Source organism: Pecten maximus, chromosome 11 (assembly GCF_902652985.1).
Source record: "Pecten maximus chromosome 11, xPecMax1.1, whole genome shotgun sequence".
Taxonomy (NCBI): domain Eukaryota; kingdom Metazoa; phylum Mollusca; class Bivalvia; order Pectinida; family Pectinidae; genus Pecten; species Pecten maximus.
This window is the reverse complement of record NC_047025.1, coordinates 7,244,364-7,266,830: the sequence shown is the minus strand read 5'-3', so window position 1 is coordinate 7,266,830 and position 22,467 is coordinate 7,244,364. Positions and strand designations below refer to the sequence as shown.

Here is a 22,467-nt window from a genome sequence, read left to right as displayed (position 1 = left end):
TAAATATCTACATATTTAGTGATCTCTAAATAAATGTCTACATATTTAGTAATCTCTAAATAAATACCTACCTATTTAGAAATCTCTAAATAAATACATGTATCTACCTATTTAGTGATCTCTAAATAAATGTTGACCTATTTAGTGATCTCTAAATAAATATCTACATATTTAGTAATCTCTAAATAGATATCTACCTATTTAGTAATCTCTAAATAAATATCTACATATTTAGTGATCTCTAAATAAATGTATAACTATTTAATGATCTCTAAATAAATGTCGACCTATTTAGTGATCTCTAAATAAATGTTGACCTATTTAGTGATCTCTAAATAAATGTATAACTATTTAATGATCTCTAAATAAATGTCTACCTATTTAGTGATCTCTAAATAAATGTCGACCTATATAGTGATCTCTAAATAATGTCGACCTATTTAGTGATCTCTAAATAAATGTCGACCTATTTAGTGATCTCTAAATAAATGTATAACTATTTAATGATCTCTAAATAAATGTCTACATATTTAGTGATCTCTAAATAAATGTCTACATATTTAGTAATCTCTAAATAAATACCTACCTATTTAGTAATCTCTAAATAAATACCTACCTATTTAGAAATCTCTAAATACATACATGTATCTACCTATTTAGTGATCTCTAAATAAATGTTGACCTATTTAGTGATCTCTAAATAAATATCTACATATTTAGTAATCTCTAAATAGATATCTACCTATTTAGTAATCTCTAAATAAATATCTACATATTTAGTGATCTCGAAATAAATGTCTACCTAATTAGTGATATTTGGTTATCTCCCTTTACATATACCGAGTTATCTCCCTTGATTCTATGATAATTGATTATGATGATGTTGTATTCTATCATTAACTGTGATGATGCTGTACAGGAAACCCAGCCGATTCCAAAGATCAGATGATTGAAGCTTTGTCAACACTAAAAGAACGGCTGGAAAAGGCGACCCCACTGTGCTATTCAGTGTCATCAACGACCTTGCAAAGGTCAGTAAATGGCATTATCATTTCCATTGATTTTGTATTTTTTTTAACCCATAACAAAATTGTAATAGGTAAAACTTTTCTGTGTATACAGTACTGTATCAATATCTGTCATGCCCCAGGTATTTTTAGATCATTGCTGATGAATTTATCAGGACAACTCCCTCTATACTATTCAAGTTTTCAATTTTCTGAATTTTGGTGGTTGTTTAATTTTGAAGGTGATAGCCAAGAAGTTGCCAGCTGACCAGCTACAGACTTTTCTAGAGGTGCTACAGGATGGGTTGTTGGACCCCCAATCACACAGCTCCTCAGGGGCCTGTGTCGTTCTGAATGGAATGATGAAGGCTCGTGGTGGGGAGGTACTGAAACAGGTACTGACTGACAATTCAGTGTCAAAAGCAGAAATATTCATGCTGGGCTACCAAGATCTTCATTGCACTTAATTCTTATGATGCTATTTGGTCTTTCTTCACTAATGATAAGTAGTTGTCTCCCTTGATCATTATGGTGCTGTTTTGTCTCTTTTCTCTAATGATACTGAGTTATCTCCATTCCTTTAATTCTCATGATGCTGTTTTGTCTCTCTTCACTTATGATAAGGAGTTATCTCCCTTGATTATTATGATATTGTTTTCTCTCATCATAAATAAAACTGAGTTGTCTCCCTTGATTAATTTTATGCTTTTGTCTCCCTTCACTAATGATATCGAGTTGTCTCCCTTGACAGGTGGGCAACATTGTGTCTTCTCTACATGAGAAGCTTGGCCAGATCGAATTTGCTCAGACAAGGACGGGAACGCTGCGCACACTTCGTACCCTCACCAGCTTTCATCTTACTTCTGTAATGCAGTCTTTGCTCAATTTCCCTCTCCCCTACGACCCGTAAGTATTTGTAAACAATTCGTCCTATGTTCACCTGTTATCAGTTGTTCATCTCCTTAGAATTTCCCCGCTTACAGGGGGCCACGGTGGCCGAGTGGTTAAGGTGTCCTGACACTTTATAACTAGCCCTCCACCTCTGGGTTGCGAGTTCAAAACCTACGGGGGCAGTTGCCAGGTACTGACCGTAGGCCGGTGGTTTTTCTCCGGGTACTCCGGCTTTCCTCCGCCCCCAAAACCTGGCACGTCCTTAAATGACCCTGGCTATTAATAGGACGTTTAACAAAAACAAACAAACAAACAAATCCCCGCTTACAACGATAATAAAATAAAAATTTTATCTTAATAAATTTAATACTAAACTTCCACTTAATTATTTGATGAAATACATAACTCCTTATTTACAGTGCTTATTTGTTTCTATTTACAAGAAATTGTGCTGAAATGAGAAGTGAAATTACATAGAAATTGGACTTATAATAAATTCTTTCATGTTTCCTGGTGCTTAGATTATGTCTAGATTTAATCCGATCTAATTAAAATCTAGATGGTCATTTACACTATGTTACATGGACATCTAACAACATCCCATAAGGGGTCAGGTTGAGGTGACCTTTTGGATTAGCCAATCAAATGACTACTTCCAGCATCTTGGAAGTGAATTTATATGTCCGAATTAGCATGACTAAAGTACATGGCTTGCATAATCTGACAAATTGTTGCAAGTCATTTCGTCCTACATAGCATATAGCTATATACATACTGTGCCGAAATGGTTTGCTTTAGATGCATGCTGTGGCGAAATCGTGTGCTTCCAAGACATCGACAAATTGACAATTACATTTAGCCCTGAAAGTGAAATACACACCTCAAAGGTCATCAGAACATGACCCCTCATGGGATGTTGTTAGATGGATTCAATCCTGATAATAAAATGTTTCAACCTTTGATAACACATTATGATAGCTGATAACTTATCTCCAAAAATGATTCCAATGTAGTAAATATTTTCAACTTTAATTACACACAATGATAACTAGAAAATTAGATTGTCAGATGTAGTAAATATTTTCAACTTTGATTACACACAATGATAACTAGAAAATTATTTTTCAGATGTAGTAAATATTTTCAACTTTGATTACACACAATGATAACTAGAAAATTATTTTTCAGATGTAGTACACAATGATAACTAGAAAATAATTTTTCAGATGTAGTAAATATTTTAACTTTTGATTACACTTAAAGGTCTTGTTTTAAATGTCATCTAGAAAGAAATGCTTTGTCCACCAAGAAGGATCACTATGGAGGCCTAAATAAGTAATTCAGTTTTAATTTTACAGGAATGTAGTTGAGATTTGGCAGATATTGTCTCAGGATGCCCAGATTACCTCCAGTATGCTTGACCATTTACTGGAGACACTACAACGAACTCTACCGTATGAGGAACGCACCGATGGAGACCGGACAGTCCGAAATGCTACAGTAGCACCCATGGCTGTGAGTATCCTTGAGTAATATCTACACTTGCTAATGTTTTCTATCAATGTTTGAACACGTTTGTGAAGAAAATAGTCGTTACAGATTACAAAACCTAAGGGGTCATATGAATCCTAATGCTCAGTTGATTTTTTCTTTGACCACTTAAGAACTTAAAATCCTGGTAATGGTTTTTAATTAAAAGTCAAATTCCTTGGAATGAAATAAATGACTCCAAGACTGGCTTAAATGATTTCTTTGATGATATGTGTGTCATAAAAGTGATATTTGTGTACATTCTAGGTTACCTGTGCCATGAAGGTGATATTTGTGTACATTTTAGGTTACGTGTACCAAGGTTACCTGTGCCATGTGGTGATATTTGTGTACATTCTAGGTTATGTGTGTCATAAAGGTGATATTTGTGTACATGGTTACCTGTGCCATGAAGGTGATATTTGTGTACATTCTAGGTTACGTGTACCATTAAAGTGATATTTATGTACATTCTACGTTACCTATGCCATGAAGGTGATATTTGTGTACATTTTAGGTTACCTGTGCCATGTGGTAATATTTGTGTACATTCTAGGTTATCTGTGCCATGAAGGTGATATTTGTGTACATTCTAGGTTATATGTACCAGTAAGGTGATATTTGTGTACATTCTAGGTTACCTGTGCCATGTGGTAATATTTGTGTACATTCTAGGTTATCTGTGCCATGAAGGTGATATTTGTGTACATTCTAGGTTACCTGTGCCATGTGGTAATATTTGTGTACATTCTAGGTTATCTGTGCCATGAAGGTGATATTTGTGTACATTCTAGGTTATATGTACCAGTAAGGTGATATTTGTGTACATTCTAGGTTACGTGTACCAGTAAGGTGATATTTGTGTACATTCTAGGTTACGTGTACCAGTAAGGTGATATTTGTGTACATTCTAGGTTACCTGTGACATTAAGGTGATATTTGTGTACATTCTAGGTTACCTGTGACATTAAGGTGATATTTGTGTACATTCTAGGTTACCTGTGACATTAAGGTGATATTTGTGTACATTCTAGGTTACGTGTACCGTTAAGGTGATATTTGTGTACATTCTAGGTTACCTGTGCCATGAAGGTGATATTTGATGTTGAGGAAACAGAAGAACAGGTGATGAAGAACTATCACAGATTATTTGCTGCCCTAATGCTACGTGTTGGTTCATCTATCGGAGTCAAACCTCTCAAACAGAAATCTGTAAGTATAGAAAATTTAATACTTATTTCTGATTGTCAAGGTAAGTAGAAGATATAATTCTGTCAGAAGTTCCATGGCCATTGAAAGGTCAAGGTCAACAACAAACAAATGTTCAACAGAAATTTGAAGGTCACATTCTCTCTGAGCTATTAAACTTTTGAAGCTACTACTGGCACTAAATGACTTCAATTGTCGTTGGATGATTAAGCAATACAAACAAATCTCCAAAAGGCTACATTGACAAAGATTTCAAATACATATTAAGGTTTTTAACCAAACTGGCGAGGGGTATATGATATAGAAATGTAACTCTAATCTGTCTGCCTATTATAAATTTGGTGATGTAGTTTTGCATATTTTGTCATTCATAAAGACATTAATGTTGTTGGGATGCTTATATTTTGCACAAAAGTTATTTTTATCAAAGTTAATTACTTTGAAATTTAATGAGAAGTTTTTTTGTTTTTTTTAATTTTGGTTTGTGTTTTGTGTTGAGCTCAATTTCTATTTCTTTTTTTAAACACTCTATAGCTGTGTTTGAATATCTTAAGGTAGAAGATATAGGGACGTCTGGTTTTGGATGCATGTGCATATAACTAGCAGCCATTTTTAATTGAACTTGATTTATTGGTGTCGCTGTTTTCCATTTTTGCATCTACGACAGAAAAAAAAAGTATTTTATTCAATTTTATGCTGAAACTCAAATTTTGATACTGTATTTATCCTGTAAACATCTCCTGAGGGCCTACATATAACCTCTGGCTCAGATACAGGAGTAGGCCTATTACAGGACAAAGAAATTACAAATTAAGTTTGTTTGTAAGACTTTCAAAACCCTACTCCTACTTAACCCTTTAGTGGATCACTACCAAATTTGGTGTGAAACATCATTGGGGAGAGCGATCATACCTTATATAAATGAGGCTGGTCTGACCCCTAGGGACAGAGAAGCGTGGCCCAAAAAGGGGAACTTTGAAGAAATTTTGCTTTAAAACCCTACTCCTTTTAATCCTTGGCTGGATTACATCCCAATTTGGTTTGAAACATCATTAGGGGAGGGTAATCATATTTTATATGAATGAGGCTAGTGAACTTAGCCAAAATTTTGCTTAAAAATGCTTCTCCTTCTTAATGCCTTAATTTATTACAACCATAACGATATGAAAGCATCATTGGGGAAGGGCAATCCTAATTGATATAAATGAGGCTTGTCAGGCCCGGACAGAGGGACATGGCCCAAACATCGGAACTTAAAAAATTGGCTGAAATTTTGCTTTTAAGATGCTGCTCCTCCTTTAAGCCAAAATAGATAAAAACCAAATTTGATCTGAAACGTAACTGGCTGCGTATAGATAATTTATGGTAATAATGCTGGATTGAGGGGTGTGTCTCTGCTGTAAATGTTTGTCAGATGACCGTTAAGGCCCATGGGCCTCTTGTATCAGCATACCTTCAAAAATGTATTACTGTAATGAACTGTTACGTTGCTTAAACAAATATTTTATAAACAACATTTTTGACAGTGTGTTGTCACGTATAAAGGTCTGGAGAACTTATTACAATAAACAATTAAACAATGCATATAAGACAAAGAAAAAAACCTATTGTTTAAGTAAACCTTTGTTTAACCACATCAAGGTCACTGTGAGGTCAGTCACGTCAAATTTACCTACATGCGACACTGTGATATATGACGGGATAATCCTGTTGTCGGACACAGACTTGATGTCGGTAAAGTTAGGTTTCTTGTTTAAAAAGTATGTCACATTCTCCCATAATGCATTCTACTAACTAAGTTCCTGTGCACCGTTGATCGAGAACAAGAATAAAATTATTTGCCAGTTTTACCTCTATAGACCGATGTACCATGAAACAATCCTAGTCAATGTGTTTCCATATATATACTCTGATGAAATAAGGCTATTCCAGATGCTTCAATTATAGATAATGGATGGTCTTATCACAGGACAAAGAAATAGCATTAAAAAGCATATTCACAGTGCTGTATTAGACATGGGTTGGCTTATTGTCAAGCATTCACCTATTGTTGGATAGATGAAGTAGCATTTATATATTAAGTAAATACATAGAGAATACATGGTCAATGTCTTAAAATATAAGCTGTATTTTGGCGAGGGTAAAGAAAGTCAAAAGTGACGAGCCTTGGTGAGCCACTTTTGTCTTTCTGTCCCGTGCCAAAAATACAGCTTATATTTTAAGACACTGACCATGTATTCTATTTATCCTGCAACAGACATAAAAATAATCATTTTGAAGTGAAACGGTGTCACAAATGACAGAAATATGTTCGCCTTTTAAACATAGTTTCACTTTGAAGTAGGTCAGTCTAACTGATGCACATGCTAAGATTCCAAAATACAGCTGTTTTCGTCACTGCCGTATACAGCAAAAATGTATACGGTGGGTGTATTCCGACAATGCGGTGGCAGTTGCAGGATAAATATATATACTAGATACATCTTACTAATTGGTCAGTCGATAATCAAATATTGTGCTTGGAAGGATCTAGTCAGTTATCAAATGTCATGTGTAGGAAACATCTAGTCAGTCATCAAATGTCATGTTAGGATACATCTAGTCAGTTATCAAATGTCATGTTAGGATACATCTAGTCAGTTATCAAATGTATGTCATGTGTGGAAACATCTAGTCAGTTATCAAATGTCATGTGTGGTAACATCTAGTCAGTCATCAAATGTCATGTTAGGATACATCTAGTCAGTCACCAAATGTATGTCATGTGTGGAAACATCTAGTCAGTTATCAAATGTCATGTGTGGAAACATCTAGTCAGTTATCAAATGTCATGTTAGGAAACATCTAGTCAGACATCAAATGTCATGTGTGGAAACATCTAGTCAGACATCAAATGTCATGTTAGGAAACATCTAGTCAGTTATCAAATGTATGTCATGTGTGGAAACATCTAGTCAGTTATCAAATGTCATGTGTGGTAACATCTAGTCAGTCATCAAATGTCATGTTAGGATACATCTAGTCAGTTATCAAATGTATGTCATGTGTGGAAACATCTAGTCAGTCATCAAATATCATGTTAGGATACATCTAGTCAGTCATCAAATGTCGTGTTAGGATACATCTAGTCAGTTATCAAATGTCATGTGTGGAAACATCTAGTCAGTCATCAAATGTCATGTGTGGATACATCTAGTCAATCATCAAATGTCATGTTAGAATACATGTAGTCAGACATCAAATGTCATGTGTGGTAACATCTAGTCAGTCATCAAATGTCATATGTGGAAACATCTAGTCAGTCATCAAATGTCATGTGTGGAAACATCTAGTCAGTTATCAAATGTCATGTGTGGAAACATCTAGTCAAATATCAAATGTCATGTTAGGATACATCTAGTCAGTCATCAAATGTCATGTGTGGAAACATCTAGTCAGTCATCAAATGTCATGTGTGGAAACATCTAGTCAGTCATCAAATGTCATGTGTGGAAACATCTTGTCAGTCATCAAATGTCATGTGTGGAAACATATAGTCAGTCATCAAATGTCATGTGTGGAAACATCTAGTCAGTCATCAAATGTCATGTTAGGATACATCTAGTCAGTCATAAAATGTCATGTGTGGAAACATCTACTCAGACATAAAATGTCGTGTGTGGTAAACATCTAGTCAGTCATCAAATGTCATGTTAGGATACATCTAGTCAGTCATAAAATGTCATGTGTGGAAACATCTACTCAGACATAAAATGTCGTGTGTGGTAACATCTAGTCAGTTATCAAATGTCATGTGTGGAAACATCTAGTCAGTCATCAAATGTCATGTGTGGATAATCTAGTCAGTCATCAAATGTCATGTGTGGAAACATCTAGTCAGTCGTCAAATGTCATGTTAGGATACATCTAGTCAGTCATCAAATGTCATGTGTGGTAACATCTAGTCAGTTATCAAATGTCATGTGTGGAAACATCTAGTCAGTTATCAAACGTCATGTGTTGAAACATCTAGTCAGTTATCAAATGTCATGTGTGGAAACATCTAGTCAGTCGTCAAATGTCATGTGTGGAAACATCTAGTCAGTTGTCAAATGTCATGTGTGGATAATCTAGTCAGTCATCAAATGTCATGTGTGGATAATCTAGTGGGGAAACAATACCTGAAATGTAGTCTTTATTTTTCCATCTTTGTTCAGCTTTAATTCTAGATCTGCTTTGGCATCAACATATATGTCACTGTGGTGATGTACTAGTCTAATGTCCTATTGGGATCGACAGATATGTCATCGTAGGCACTGTACCAAAAACTTTCATGGGAAAGATGAGCCAAGGTTGTGAAATATAATAGTCAACTCCAGGGCAGGACCCTCTGATAATTAAATAATCCATCAATTTCTGGAAACAGTTTCATTATTTTTTGACAGATTGTTGCTGTAGAATTACATGCCTGGTAAAGTGTTTGTTATTTTCCAATAACATTTTTTATCGGAAAATACCTATTGCTGTTGAAATGCATGTACAAGTTGGAAATATACCTACAGCTGTAGCTCTGTTTACACAGATAAGTCCATGAACAACTTACTACAAAAAAGGCACTGCTTTCAAGACTATTAAGGTCCATGGGCTTCTTATTATCCTTATATTAAACTTGAATATTTTTCAACTTTCAGACATGGGGATAATTTTACAATGAATGTTATCTACATCAGATGATGAACTGCTACCTAACAGTGTACAGTTGAAGAATTTATGAATCTAAACATTTTCTAAATGAATGAGTATAAGTCTTAACAAAGGGAAGTAACTCTATAGAACCAAGGGAGGTAACTCTATAGAACCAAGGGATGTTACTCTATAGAACCAAGGGAGGTTACTCTAGAGAGGTGTGCAAAGTCATAGTGGCGTATGGAGATACTGTAGCATTAATAGCCAGAATGGTATACAATATGTGTGCAGGATTTTGTAAAAAACATATATGCTTTCTTTAACACAAATTTTAATATTATCTTATAACAGAAAACATTGAGACAAATATTGTTAAAGCAGGTATGTAATATCACAATGTGTATAGATATTTTATTTTGATTATTTTTTATAATGACATGTTGCCTGCTTTTACTATTATTATTTCCGCTTAACTGTACATACATGCTAACCCTCCTTGTTTTGGAAGGAGACAACATATTTTTACCCCATTTTTTTGCAAAAATCATTAGTAAAACTTTTTTGTTTTTTATCCCCAATTTCTGAATTTGTGTAACAATTCATTTTTTGTTTGTAAACGTTATTTACCTTGAATCCTGAATATTTAGTTTTTTTGTCGTTATTATGTTAGTACAGTAGATGTTGGTGAATTGTCCTCCATTGTAGTAGCACTGTTGTGTGAATGTTAGGCGAGATATACACTATAGTGATTGAAATGTTACTTTTCTAACTAGATATTTTTTTTAAAGATACACCATTATAGCATCACTGCAGATATATGTTGAAATATTACACCATCGTAGCATCACTTTTCTAATCGTAGATATTTTGTGAAATGTACACTTTTGTAGAAGGATGGAGATATATGTAGGCATGACAGAATTAGGGAGGTGTTGACTCGATCTGTAGATGAAAGTTCATTAAGGATATATATAATCCTTGTTGTGATTCTTTTAATGAGTTTTTATAAAAGCAGGTATTTACCAGTACATGAAGTAATTAAAATGTGCTTGCAATATATTTTTTTTATTTCAATCATATGCAGGGAGTTATGCCCTTTAATGACTTCCTTTCATAAGATTTATGCTGGTAGAGATTATTGCTAGCCTTTGGCTTACAACATATATCATAGTTTTCCAGTTGGCTGCATTTTGCATGTTTTGATATTAATCGGAAATATCTTGTATATTATGGCCAATGCAAGCTCTGCTAAATGTCAGTTTACTGCAGCTTATTATTATTCGAATATAATTTTGCTGAATGACTTTTAAGCCTTTCTGAGATTCCTGCTGTTGAAGCTTGCTGTTATGATAAAGAGATTTAGTTAAAAAAAAACATGTTTGGGAGTTTCAGTTTCAGTTGAATTAAACAAAAACTTATTTTCTCTAAGCCTATGCCTTGATTAGTTATAATAGTTCTAAAGTTTTAGTAACTCAATCTTTCCATATTTATCCTCAAATAAGCCCCCTTCCCTGTTGTTAAAAGTCATTGTATTTATCCTCAAATAAGCCTCCTCCCCTAGTGTAAAATTTCAGTACTGTATTTATCCTAAAATAAGCCCCCTCCCTTTTGTAAAAAGTCATTGTATTTATCCTAAAATAAGCCCTCTCTCCTAGTGTAAAAGTTTAGTACTATATTTATCCTCAAAAAAGCCCCCTCCCATAGTGTAAAATTTCATTCCTGTATTGTAAAAATTTAGGACCATATTTATTAAGTTTCTCAAACTTATTGTCTTTACCCCAATTATTCTTATTATCGTTATTTTTTCTTCAGGCTTCGCATTGATCAAAATTGAGATGTTGTCCGATTTTCATAATCGGTATATCAGTGTGGTATGACAACACAGACACAAAATGTGAAATCTGTTTCTTGATTGGAAAATTCACAGGCTTTTGAAAATTGAAACATAAACTTTAAGATATGTTGAGCCTTGACGTACTCCAGTGGGAATATTAAAATACTGAATTGTCCAATTTCGGTTTGTAGAATGCTGATGACACTACAACATGACTGCAACTTGTATTTCTAGATTTTAGAAAATCTTCTGATTGATGAAAATTTAGATGTTCAATTTTAATGAAATATGGTTTTGAGGTATTATGACTTAAGGAACAATATTGTATTTTTTTAGGCTTCATTATCAACTGCCAGGGTAGGTTAGCAGACTTATGTAACACTTTAAAAGTTTACTGTATTTATCCTTAAATCATCCCCTTCCTCTAGTGTAACAGTTTAGTACCACATTTATCCTCAAATAAGCCCCCTCCTCTAGCATAACAGTTTAATACCATATTTATCCTCAAATAATCCCCTTCCTCTAGTGTAACAGTTTAGTACCACATTTATCCTCAAATAAGCCCCCTCCTCTAGCATAAGAGTTTAATACCATATTTATCCTCAAATAATCCCCTTCCTCTAGTGTAGGAGTTTAGTACCACATTTATCCTCAAATAAGCCCCCTCACCTAGCATAACAGTTTAGTACCATATTTATCCTCAAATAAGCCCCCTTCCTCTAGTGTAACAGTTTAATACCATATTTATCCTCAAATAAGCCCCCTCCTCTAGTGTAACAGTTTAGTGTTTAAGTTTTGAGAGGGCTTATTTAAATTGTGAACCACTTTTAGCTTATTGGTTTATAATTTATGGATCTGCAAAAATGAAGAACAGGGCTTATTTGTGGGCGGGAGATTATAAATATATATGGATACAGTGATTACTGGTGATTTGTTGCAGGATAAAGAAGAAAAACCAAAGGATAAGAAAAGAGCCGCTGCATTAGCTGCATCAACTCCGAAAGTACCGACCTGTAGTCAGTAAGTGTCCTCTACCTGTAGTCAGTAAGTGTCCTCTACCTGTAGTCAGTAAGTGTCCTCTACCTGTAGTCAGTAAGTGTCCTCGATCCTGTAGTCAGTGTCCTCTACCTGTAGTCAGTACTTGTCCTCTACCTGTAGTCAGTAAGTGTCCTCTACCTGTAGTCAGTAAGTGTTCTCTACCTGTAGTCAGTGTCCTCTACCTGTGGACAGTAAGTGTCCTCTACCTGTAGTCAGTGAGTGTCCTCTACCTGTAGTCTGTAAGTGTCCTCTACGTGTAGTCAGTGAGTGTCCTCTAGCTGTAGTCAGTTAGTGTCCTCTACCTGTAGTCAGTAAGTGTCCTCTACCTGTGTTCGGTAAGTGTCCTCTACCTGTGTTCAGTATGTGTCCTCTACCTGTAGTCAGTAAGTGTCCTCTACCTGTAGTCAGTAAGTGTTCTCTACCTGTAGTCAGTAGTATCCTCTACCTGTAGTCAGTAAGTGTCCTCTACCTGTAGTCAGTGAGTGTCCTCTACCTGTAGTCAGTGAGTGTCCTCTACCTGTAATCAGTGAGTGTCCTCTACCTGTAGTCAGTAAGTGTCCTCTACCTGTAGTCAGTAAGTGTCCTCTACCTGTAGTCAGTAAGTGTCCTCTACCTGTGGTCAGTAAGTGTCCTCTACCTGTGGTCAGTAAGTGTCCTCTACCTGTAGTCAGTAAGTGTCCTCTACCTGTGGTCAGTAAGTGTCCTCTACCTGTAGTCAGTAAGTGTCCTCTACCTGTAGTCAGTAAGTGTCCTCTACCTGTAGTCAGTAAGTGTCCTCTACCTGTAGTCAGTGAGTGTCCTCTACCTGTAGTCAGTGAGTGTCCTCTACCTGTGGTCAGTAAGTGTCCTCTACCTGTAGTCAGTAAGTGTCCTCTACCTGTAGTCAGTGTCCTCTACCTGTAGTCAGTGTCCTCTACCTGTAGTCAGTAGTATCCTCTACCTGTAGTCAGTAAGTGTCCTCTACCTGTAGTCAGTAAGTGTCCTCTCCCTGTGGTCAGTTAGTGTCCTCTACCTGTAGTCAGTGTCCTCTACCTGTAGTCAATGTCCTCTACCTGTAGTCAGTAAGTGTCCTCTACCTGTAGTCAGTAAGTGTCCTCTACCTGTAGTCAGTAAGTGTCCTCTACCTGTAGGCAGTGTCCTCTACCTGTAGTCAGTGAGTGTCCTCTACCTGTATTTATTTCAAAACATTAACAAATTAAATATTATTTTGATGAAATATTATATCGTTATGATACAAAACAAAATATTTTTTTATTAAATAAAATATTTTTTGATTAAACAAAAAATTTTCACTAAAGTGAAGGATTAAAAAAAATGAAAATTTCTTCTTAAAAAAAAAAGAGAAGACATTTAAACAGGAAAAAAAAGATTCGATTAAAAAATAAGGATATTTTGAATAAATAAAAATACTTTTTTTTTAATTGAAAAAATAAAACTAAAGAAGTGAAAATAATATTTTGATTAAACAAAAAAGGAAATCTTTGTAAAGGATATCAGTAAGTGGGCTCCATAGTCACAATTTACACACACTCAAAAAACAATTTAATGCTCATTTTTTTTGTGGACAGAATGTGTTGAATTTGTAACTTTTATAAAAAAAAATCATTATCATGTAGACTTATAACCAGGGAATAAGGGTCATTATTTTTACACTGGTCTGTATTTCCCTCAGGTCTGCTGTGGTGGCATTTAAAGCTTTTCTAGAACGGACAAAGACTAAGGACATCCTAGAAGGACTTGAGGAAGAGGACTGCTGGGCTAAATTGGAGGACGAGGAGGAGTACACTGATGCTTTAACGACACTGACCAGGTAAAAGTTTGAGGTTTAGGTTTGATGTGAAAAGAAAAAGATTTAAAAGAATTTTAATGTGATTATAGATACAATAACTTATCCAGGCATCTGATTTTACAATGGTGTTAATTGCCAAAACTTTGATGATGAAAAAATAGGTCATGTGACACGGCCCATGAAAACAAGGATGAAAGGGTCAAAATAGGGGTCATTTAAGTGTTGCAACATTTTTTCTCATTATTTCTTGATTTTTTTCACTCGAATATGTTTGAAATAATTATCTGATTTGTTCACATGTCTGTAGAACAGTACCTTGTGTGATTTATTTGCTGTGTTTAGAAAAACTAGAACTAATGTAAATAATTCACTTTTATGTGAAGATTCAACCAAATCAGATCAAAAGTTTAGAAGATAAGAATTGGTATAATTATTCAACAAAGGGGCATAACTCCATAAAAAGTAACAATTGAAATAAATAAATAAATATCCAGATGCACTGTATAAGAGGGAAGTAATTATATATTAAAAATTTCATGCAATCAAAGTTTAGGTGGAACATAACGCATTTCAGCAGACAAACATACTAGCTCATTCCGGAGTACATGTATACCCATTCTATAACTCCATAAGCAAAATTACCTGCAATGTATCTGTGTAAATACATAAATGTTTACCTGTAAATTTTGTACCTGTAGACTGATTGTAACTAGTACAGTGGCGGGGCCCCACACCTCACAGATTGTTGCCTGCCTTACCTCCTCACTGTCAAGTCTCTACGAAACACAAAGGATCACCACTGCAGCCTTCTTCGCAGAGGTAACGGACAATTATAAATTTGAAAAAATTCCTAGTGCTAGAACTTGGATCTGAAAATCATGTGTTAACAAAAAGAGAGAGAGAAAAAAAAAGGAATATTTTGACCATCTTTTTCTTTCTTCATTCAGAATTCCCTTAATTACCCGATACTTACTAATATCTAATTTATTACTTAGTATGGCTTTTAAATTTATTATCTCATATATTTGTAGTAAATTATAAAAATCTTTTGCTGGATTATATTACCATCACTTCCATATTATTGTGAAATAAACACATACCTGATAAAAAAAACAACCCACCCATGTCTATTTCCTGTTATGTAACTTTGAGTCAGTGTTTATTTGTTGGTGGTGTAATTATTACAGGATAATTATGGTTGTATATTAAGTCTGTGTATCAGAATTGAATGCCTTAGAATTTTGTAACTCTGTGTCTTTGTGCCAACAGTTGATCAACCAGAAGTGTGCAGATGACAGTACTCTTGTGGAGTTGGTTATGAACAGTATGCTAGGACGACTCGTCGACTCTTCCCACGTCGTACGCATGCTGTGTATCCGTGGGTTAGGCAACGTGTCTGCCATGGGTCAGGATCAGGTAAAGATAAAAATCTGTATCAAGGCGAAATATTCCTAAGTACAAAGTATAGAAATATGTCATGGGTGTCCGTGCAATAGTCCAGAATATTTAACACAGGGTACTGGTAATCGACAGATACCCATGATATTCTTGTTTTATTACATATTCACTAAAACACACATATAATCTAAATCATAGGACTAAATTCTGAAACGTCACAGGCATTCAATAGTTGGCACGGGACCGTGCAATAGTCATTTTAGCCGACAATATTTCGAAATATGGCTTGATATGCTTATAGTTAAGGAAAATCAAATGCATTATGTAATAACATAAACTATTTCAGACCATCTAAAGGTTATATCTTAGGAGAATGTCAGGACTGGGATGGTTTATAAGTCCCCTGTTAGTGAAATTGGGGTGACTATTTAATAGGTTTCTTCTTTATCCATCTTGTACATATGTAATACCAAAGTTTATCAGCACTCTAGCGTCTTCATTCCTTGATAGATTTTGATCAAACTTTGTGCAGTGATATAGGACTATAATTTCTCTTACTTCTGGACAGGGATATCCGTAGTTTTATCAGGGTGAGATTTTCTTATCTCATTCTAGGGGAAAGACAAGCTACACATGTTTGCATGTTTTCAACAATTGCATCATTCACACTTGACAAGCCTCACTTTTGGCAACTTAAGAATCTTCTCCTTGGGTTGTGATTCCCCTGTCTTACTTCCAAGGGGTCGAAAGATTCTATTAATTGCATACAGTTTGAGTTTCAGGTTTTTTTTTCGTCAAGGTAGGGGACATGTGTTGTTATTAGCAATACCCAGCATGCTTGTTGAAATTAATACTTACTGAGTAGTTAGAGATTATTCTCTTCAGGAAGACTTCATGTTAAAATTGTACATCAGGTTCAGCGCTACTCCACCACTGTGCTGTCGGCTATGATGGCGGGGATGGACGATAAAGAGGACCCGGACGATGACATCACAATTCAGGCAATGAGTGGATTATCCCGCATACTGCCAGAAATTGACGAGAGCCACATCCGTGCCATTCTCATCAACGTTGCTCTTCGGATACGGCCTTGTTTTGAGAAGGTATCTACTAATATTTACATTTGTATGGCATTGTCACTATAAAGCCTTTTTGAGAGTTGTGTCGTTGATGTTTGTTTAAGTGCCATGCATCACGCGACAGTATCAGCGTAGTAATACAACACATACCTGTGCAATATTTTGTTCCGGGCCAATATACTGAAAGCATTGTTATAGATAAATTTGAGCAAAAATACATATTTTTGTCAAATAATTTATTATGAGAAAACATGCCATATACTTTGTTTGTAATAAATGTAGAATATAATAAATTGTTGGGTTTTTTTTTCAAGCACTATTTTGTTGCCGATTTTGTTTGCCAATCTGCACGAGACATGAAGGCTGTTCCAGTTAATGACTAAAATTTGTGTTGCCTGTGGGTAATGCGGGAATTATGAATTTTTTAAATATGATCTGTCAAAGGAAAAAAAAATCAAATCGTTGGAAAATGTAAATGTAAGCATTGAACTGTTTTTGTATGGTATTTATGATCTATTTGAACGACAGAGCTTTGCAAGCAAACAAATCATAATGCGCGCTAGCGCATTATGATTTGTTTGCTTGCAAAGCTCTGTCGTTCAAATAGATCATAAATACCATACAAAAACAGTTCAATGCTTAAATATTTCATACATGTTAGGCAAATTTTTAAACTCCATATTTCTCCAGCAAAAAGCCCATGCCTGGTAACTATAGCCCACCTATAGAGCAGTTAGATGTCATGCACAGTTCTCAGTTATAAACAAAATATTTAACAAGTTTAAGAAACTCGCATCAATCACTCTTGTTTTTGTGGAGATGGGAGCAAGCAGGCCCTGGTTTCATCAACATTCCTTAACTTAACAAAATTCCTTAACTTAAAATTTTTAACAGGTAAGCATTACAGAATTTAAGACATCTTAGTTCAGGAATCTTTCTTAACTTCTGTAATGCTTTCCTTTAGAAACTTTTAAGTTAAGGAATAGTGATGAAACTAGCCCCTGGAGGTGATAATCGGGTGGACATTGGAGTATCCTGGAGAAGTCCACATGCTAGGTCTTCAGATCTTTTCACATCAAATCTGGAATATCTCTTGGTATCCACTTCAACACCCCGACAACACAACAAGTAATACTCAATCCCTCATAGTAATGAAAATGTTAAAAGCATTGTTGTTTTCTTGTCCAGGATAAGGAGGGAGTCCGAGCTCAATCCTATATCCTGTTTGGAAACTTATCTCGGTTCGGGGACGGTCCATCTAAAGCTCCATTCTTGGAACAGATCCACAGCAACCTGGTCAGCCTCCTGTTGCATCTGAATGACCCCAAAAAGGAGGTCATCAAGGTACCGTTGTTAAATAGTCAATGAACACTTTTTACAGGAGTTGTCTGTTTTCTATGCCATGTTATTTTTGTGCTATTTACGGATAAGTACTCTGTCGCAAATACAACAATATTTCCACTTTAGGGTGCTATTGCAAATTTGAGCTACTACCTTTGAGAATAATGATAAAAAGGTGATATGTACCAGGTATTAGTCAGTTTGATTATGACATAATAAAAATTATATATATAGATATAGATTCTCAGTCCATAAGATGCTTTAGGCTTTAAAACTTATTCTGGTTTAATATAAATTTACCCTGTAGGCTTGTAAAGGAGCCTTAAGACAGCTTGGCCCACTGATGGAGTCAGAGGACATCAACACCAAATTCCAAAAACACCTACTAGAGGATGCTAACTTACATTATGGCGAGTTTATGAATGATCTATCAAAATTAATAGTAAGTAAATTTTGTCAACTCCCTGTTGGAAACTGTACCTAAAATTGTAGTTTAAGCCAACCATTCTCAGATGATGGGCTATTCATGTAACCCTTAATTGATTCATCCATTAATTGTGTCTTTCGTCTGAAACCAAACCTTGTTATTGCCATATCTTGAAAACTATGGGAAGGAATTTCTCAAACTAGATATGTTATCTATATGTTCATTCCCCTCAGGCCCTAGTTGTGCTCATTCAATTTTGAAATTATACCAAAAATTACTTTCCCATATTTCAAAAATATTTTCGAGGTAAAATTTTCATTGACAAAGGTTTAAAACTTTGAACTTATTTCTTCAGATCCAAGATTTCCCAGATAAAGTAAATTTCTATGCAATGGGGTGCGTGTCATTCTTCAAAAGTTCATGGCCGGAGATTAAAAGTAATGCAGCATTATTTATAGGTGAGTAAAAAGTTAAATTTCATTTAAGAAGATCATCTGAAACGTTGGAATTTTTCCTTTATGCGACTTTTTTCTTCTTTTTTTTTCCATAATTCTTGCTATTATTATAATTTCAGGATTTTTACTTGGCAATTTACCAAAAGACAAACATGGCCTGATCTCCAAAGAACACATATGTTCAGGTGAGTGTAATTTGCCATGATGATAATTGTAACTGCGTAATTTTACATCATCACAGCATATACATGTTATAGTAAAAAGTACTTTTTATCACATATTCAACCCGTTATCCAGTGAATTTTTCCATGAAATATTTTTGCATTATGTCAATGGACTAATCAAATTCAGTTCCCTGACTACATGTAATATACCCCGAGAGTTTTTCATTGACCAGCCTGAAGTTGTTAGTGATATGTCATAATATGGACACAGATTAAGTTTTGTCATTAACTGAAAATTGTACAACAAAATTGTTGCCTGTGAATTTCTCAACCATATTTCAAATTTAAAACCTGTCAAAAGTTTTCTGAATTATACATGTGATAAGAAGTATCATAATTTGTTTTCTTTTCATACAATATCAATGCTCATTAGAATGAAAATCTCTGAATTATTTTTTCCTTAAAAATCTTATATGAAATCGTATCTAATTAGATCCTGTATTTTTTCAATAATCGGCCTGTTATCCATTCACGCTGGCTGTTATCACTGTACACAGCTTTGACAAAAAAATATAATAAGAGTGATGAAGGCGAAAATGAAAATGCGTGGCAATATAATATGGAGTTTGTTACTGTTCATACTATATAACTATGGCCTAAATATGTCTGATTTATTTTACAGCCTTGATAATGTTATTGAAAGACTCCACACCAGAAGTCCGAGCCAAAGCGTCTGAAGCCATAAGTCTGCTCTACGAATACTAAACGAACGACAATCTTTTATTAACATAATACTGCAACAATTGTGCTCTACAGTTATTGAGTGATTTACAGATTGAATATTCTCGTTTGATAAGAAATGTCAGCTGTTTTACTTCCAAGATCATCAGTTCCTGGACAACAGTGGAATTAACATTCATTGTGGGATAGTTTTTACCTTATTAAGTTATACATGATAAAGTTATGTTTATTAACTGTACAGTACAGTAGTATTAGCTCCAAGCAAAATTGTGAATAACATGTTTAATGATGTTTTTTTGAAGGTTTGCGAGAGACTCTCAGCTTTATACTGAGATTACGGTCTTAGAGTAAGAGAAGCTGCCAAACATCAGATTTCATTGTGAAAATTGATAAAAATTTCGTAAAAACTATGACAGCAACTTTTTGTCTCTACAAGGGGAGGGTGAATAGGCCTAACAAATTCATCAGCAAGGCCGAGATATTTTATGTCACATTTGATTCAGAATGAATGTTTTTTGTTTGAAAGTGTATGGAGTGAACACAATGTATATTAAAAGCATGGATGCAAAGTCAATAAGCTAATTTATTTTAATTATCATCATTCAGTATATTATGCAGTCTGTACATGGTGTAGCAAGATCAATTGTGGCCGACACACATTGGAGTGTAAACATGACATTATTTATGGCAATTATACTGTGCATCCAGCTATATGACATGTATGTTATGGTATTGCCTTTATTTCATTCACCGATATATTACTAGATTCAAAATCAGGGTATGATCAACTGTCAGCTTACCATTTCTGGCCTAATATAATAGCATCATGGCAGTGTTTTGAGTTTCAAAGTCGAAATACAGTATTTCAATATGATGGCAGAAGTAATTTTACCCGTGTTTGCAATGTATGTGCATGTCTTTTCGATGTGAAGTTTCCTGATACTGATACTCTGGAAGGATTTCCATTAAATAGTTTTATTCTACTGATATTTGAATTTTGGCTTCCTGATGCTGAAGACAGAGAAGGGGAGGGGAGCATTTTCATTTCCTGATAATTGGTGACTGTAGGTTGGAGTCATCTATGATTCTGCCAACTAATATTTATTTACTAAACTTCAGAAACAATCAAAATCGAAATGTGTGCAGTGCAACCATCTCCCACACAGTTTCAGTTTTGTATTTTAGAAAGGTTCCCTATGTATGACTATCAGGAATGCTGGGGGAAATGTATTTTTTTCCAATATGACAGAATCACTCATGAATGATATTTCTCATACATTGTAATCTAAAGCCTTATAGTGATAATATAACTGTATAATGATTTATCGTGTTGTCTTTTGTGTCTATTTGTTCTAAAGTTTATTTATGTAGAAACCCATATCATTATAAAGTTGCACCATAATTCTTGATACCAGTTTGCCGAGACAAATTTAAGCTCAAGGCTAAAGGTTAAATCAATGTTATAGGTTAAATCAAGGTCATGGTCGCTGCTGCAGAATCCATTTTTGGCTTGATGATGAAAATGAATTCTTGACAAAGTTTTCAGATACATTATAAAACTTGTGTCATATCTCTCAATATCGCTACATCCCACTGCTTGTTAGCATGTAATCATGCCAGGTTGTCTTCAATGTTTTATCGCTTTCCAGTAAAATCAAGTTTATATATTAGCAAATTTTATATCCAACAATCTGACCCACTATGGCATTAATTATCAATTATCAATTTATTCTTTTTTTTTCATCTAAAACCATTTTTTTTCCGAAGGATTCTTAAAATAAAATTTGAGGAAATGAATTTTAAATTATATCCTTTTTAATATTGAAAGTGAAAATAGACTGCATGTATTTTTTGCAGCATTAGAATTTTTTATGATTTAGAGATTTTCAACTGAGTCAGCTACAGAAACTTTCATGAAATTTATCATCTAAAGATTTGTCCTTTAAGATGATTCATTGAATGGAGACTTCAAAGTTTCTGATCTGAAAACTGATAGTGGCTGTCAGATGTTTCGGTACATATAATTAAACAATAATGTGATCATGTTTATATTTTGAAAATAAGTGAATGTTGAAGTGTTCGTTCATTTTGGTTTCATCACAGTCCTTTTCATTCCAACAGTTTCACTGCAGTTGTATAAATTATGTGCAATAACGCAACTCTCCAAATCATTTTGCAATATCCTCATTATCACAGAAAAATTAATCTTGTCAGTTAAGATACAACCCATTTCCTAGTGACCGACAGCTAGGGCATAGTTCCCTTTATCTTAATCCTCAGAATGTCATCAGTCTGCATGGTAATCCAGAGGTTCCCATTTTGATCACTCTAATGAAGTTATTGGGGGGAAAAACTTAGTGATTACTTATAAGCAGTATCAATATTCATAGGAAGCAATTAAAAGAATATTTTGAAATGTTGTTTTCACTTGCTTGCGAAATTTTGAAATCCTTTACTTTTTTTGAAAGGTAAATTTATGTAATAATTTGGTATCTTAATAGCATATTATGAATTCAATTGCATTTTGCTTTGTTCTTTTATTGGTACATCTGCAATCATGTAACAAAATTAAAAATCAATTATTTTAGGAGTATGTCAAATCTGTGATATTAATCTGTGGCTTGTTTTTGTGGGAAGCTGTTGTTATGTTTTCAATAATTTTGTGTATGTTATTGAATAAATTATAATATTGCGAGTCATTCTCATTGTTTTGTCTTTAAATTGAAGTTAACAAAAAATTGAATAGTCTGTATAATTGAAGTTGAGAAGATAAGATAAGTAACATAAGTACATGATGGAGCAGGCATAACTTATGCCTCTATGTCCATATCTATAGAATTATGGCTATGGAATTGATCATTACAAATATATGTGGCAGAGCGGTATACGCTGCAGGTAT

At 34.4% G+C, this 22,467-nt stretch overlaps 1 protein-coding gene across 1 annotated transcript in view; it reads left to right on the top strand.

Moving 5' to 3' along the window:
* LOC117338655 (maestro heat-like repeat-containing protein family member 1) overlaps positions 1 to 22,268 on the top strand; it is a 64,448-nt gene extending 42,180 nt beyond the window's left edge. Inside the window, 18 exon segments of the mRNA XM_033900016.1 lie at positions 920 to 985; positions 988 to 1,031; positions 1,250 to 1,402; positions 1,759 to 1,913; positions 3,257 to 3,413; positions 4,503 to 4,640; positions 6,279 to 6,371; positions 9,654 to 9,683; positions 12,077 to 12,156; positions 13,847 to 13,984; positions 14,662 to 14,782; positions 15,233 to 15,379; positions 16,276 to 16,464; positions 17,629 to 17,784; positions 18,089 to 18,223; positions 18,564 to 18,666; positions 18,783 to 18,848; positions 19,510 to 22,268. Coding sequence (XP_033755907.1) covers positions 920 to 985; positions 988 to 1,031; positions 1,250 to 1,402; positions 1,759 to 1,913; positions 3,257 to 3,413; positions 4,503 to 4,640; positions 6,279 to 6,371; positions 9,654 to 9,683; positions 12,077 to 12,156; positions 13,847 to 13,984; positions 14,662 to 14,782; positions 15,233 to 15,379; positions 16,276 to 16,464; positions 17,629 to 17,784; positions 18,089 to 18,223; positions 18,564 to 18,666; positions 18,783 to 18,848; positions 19,510 to 19,592 — 2,054 coding nt within the window. The 3' untranslated portion in view covers positions 19,593 to 22,268.
* Positions 22,269 to 22,467: the final 199 nt, after the last annotated feature.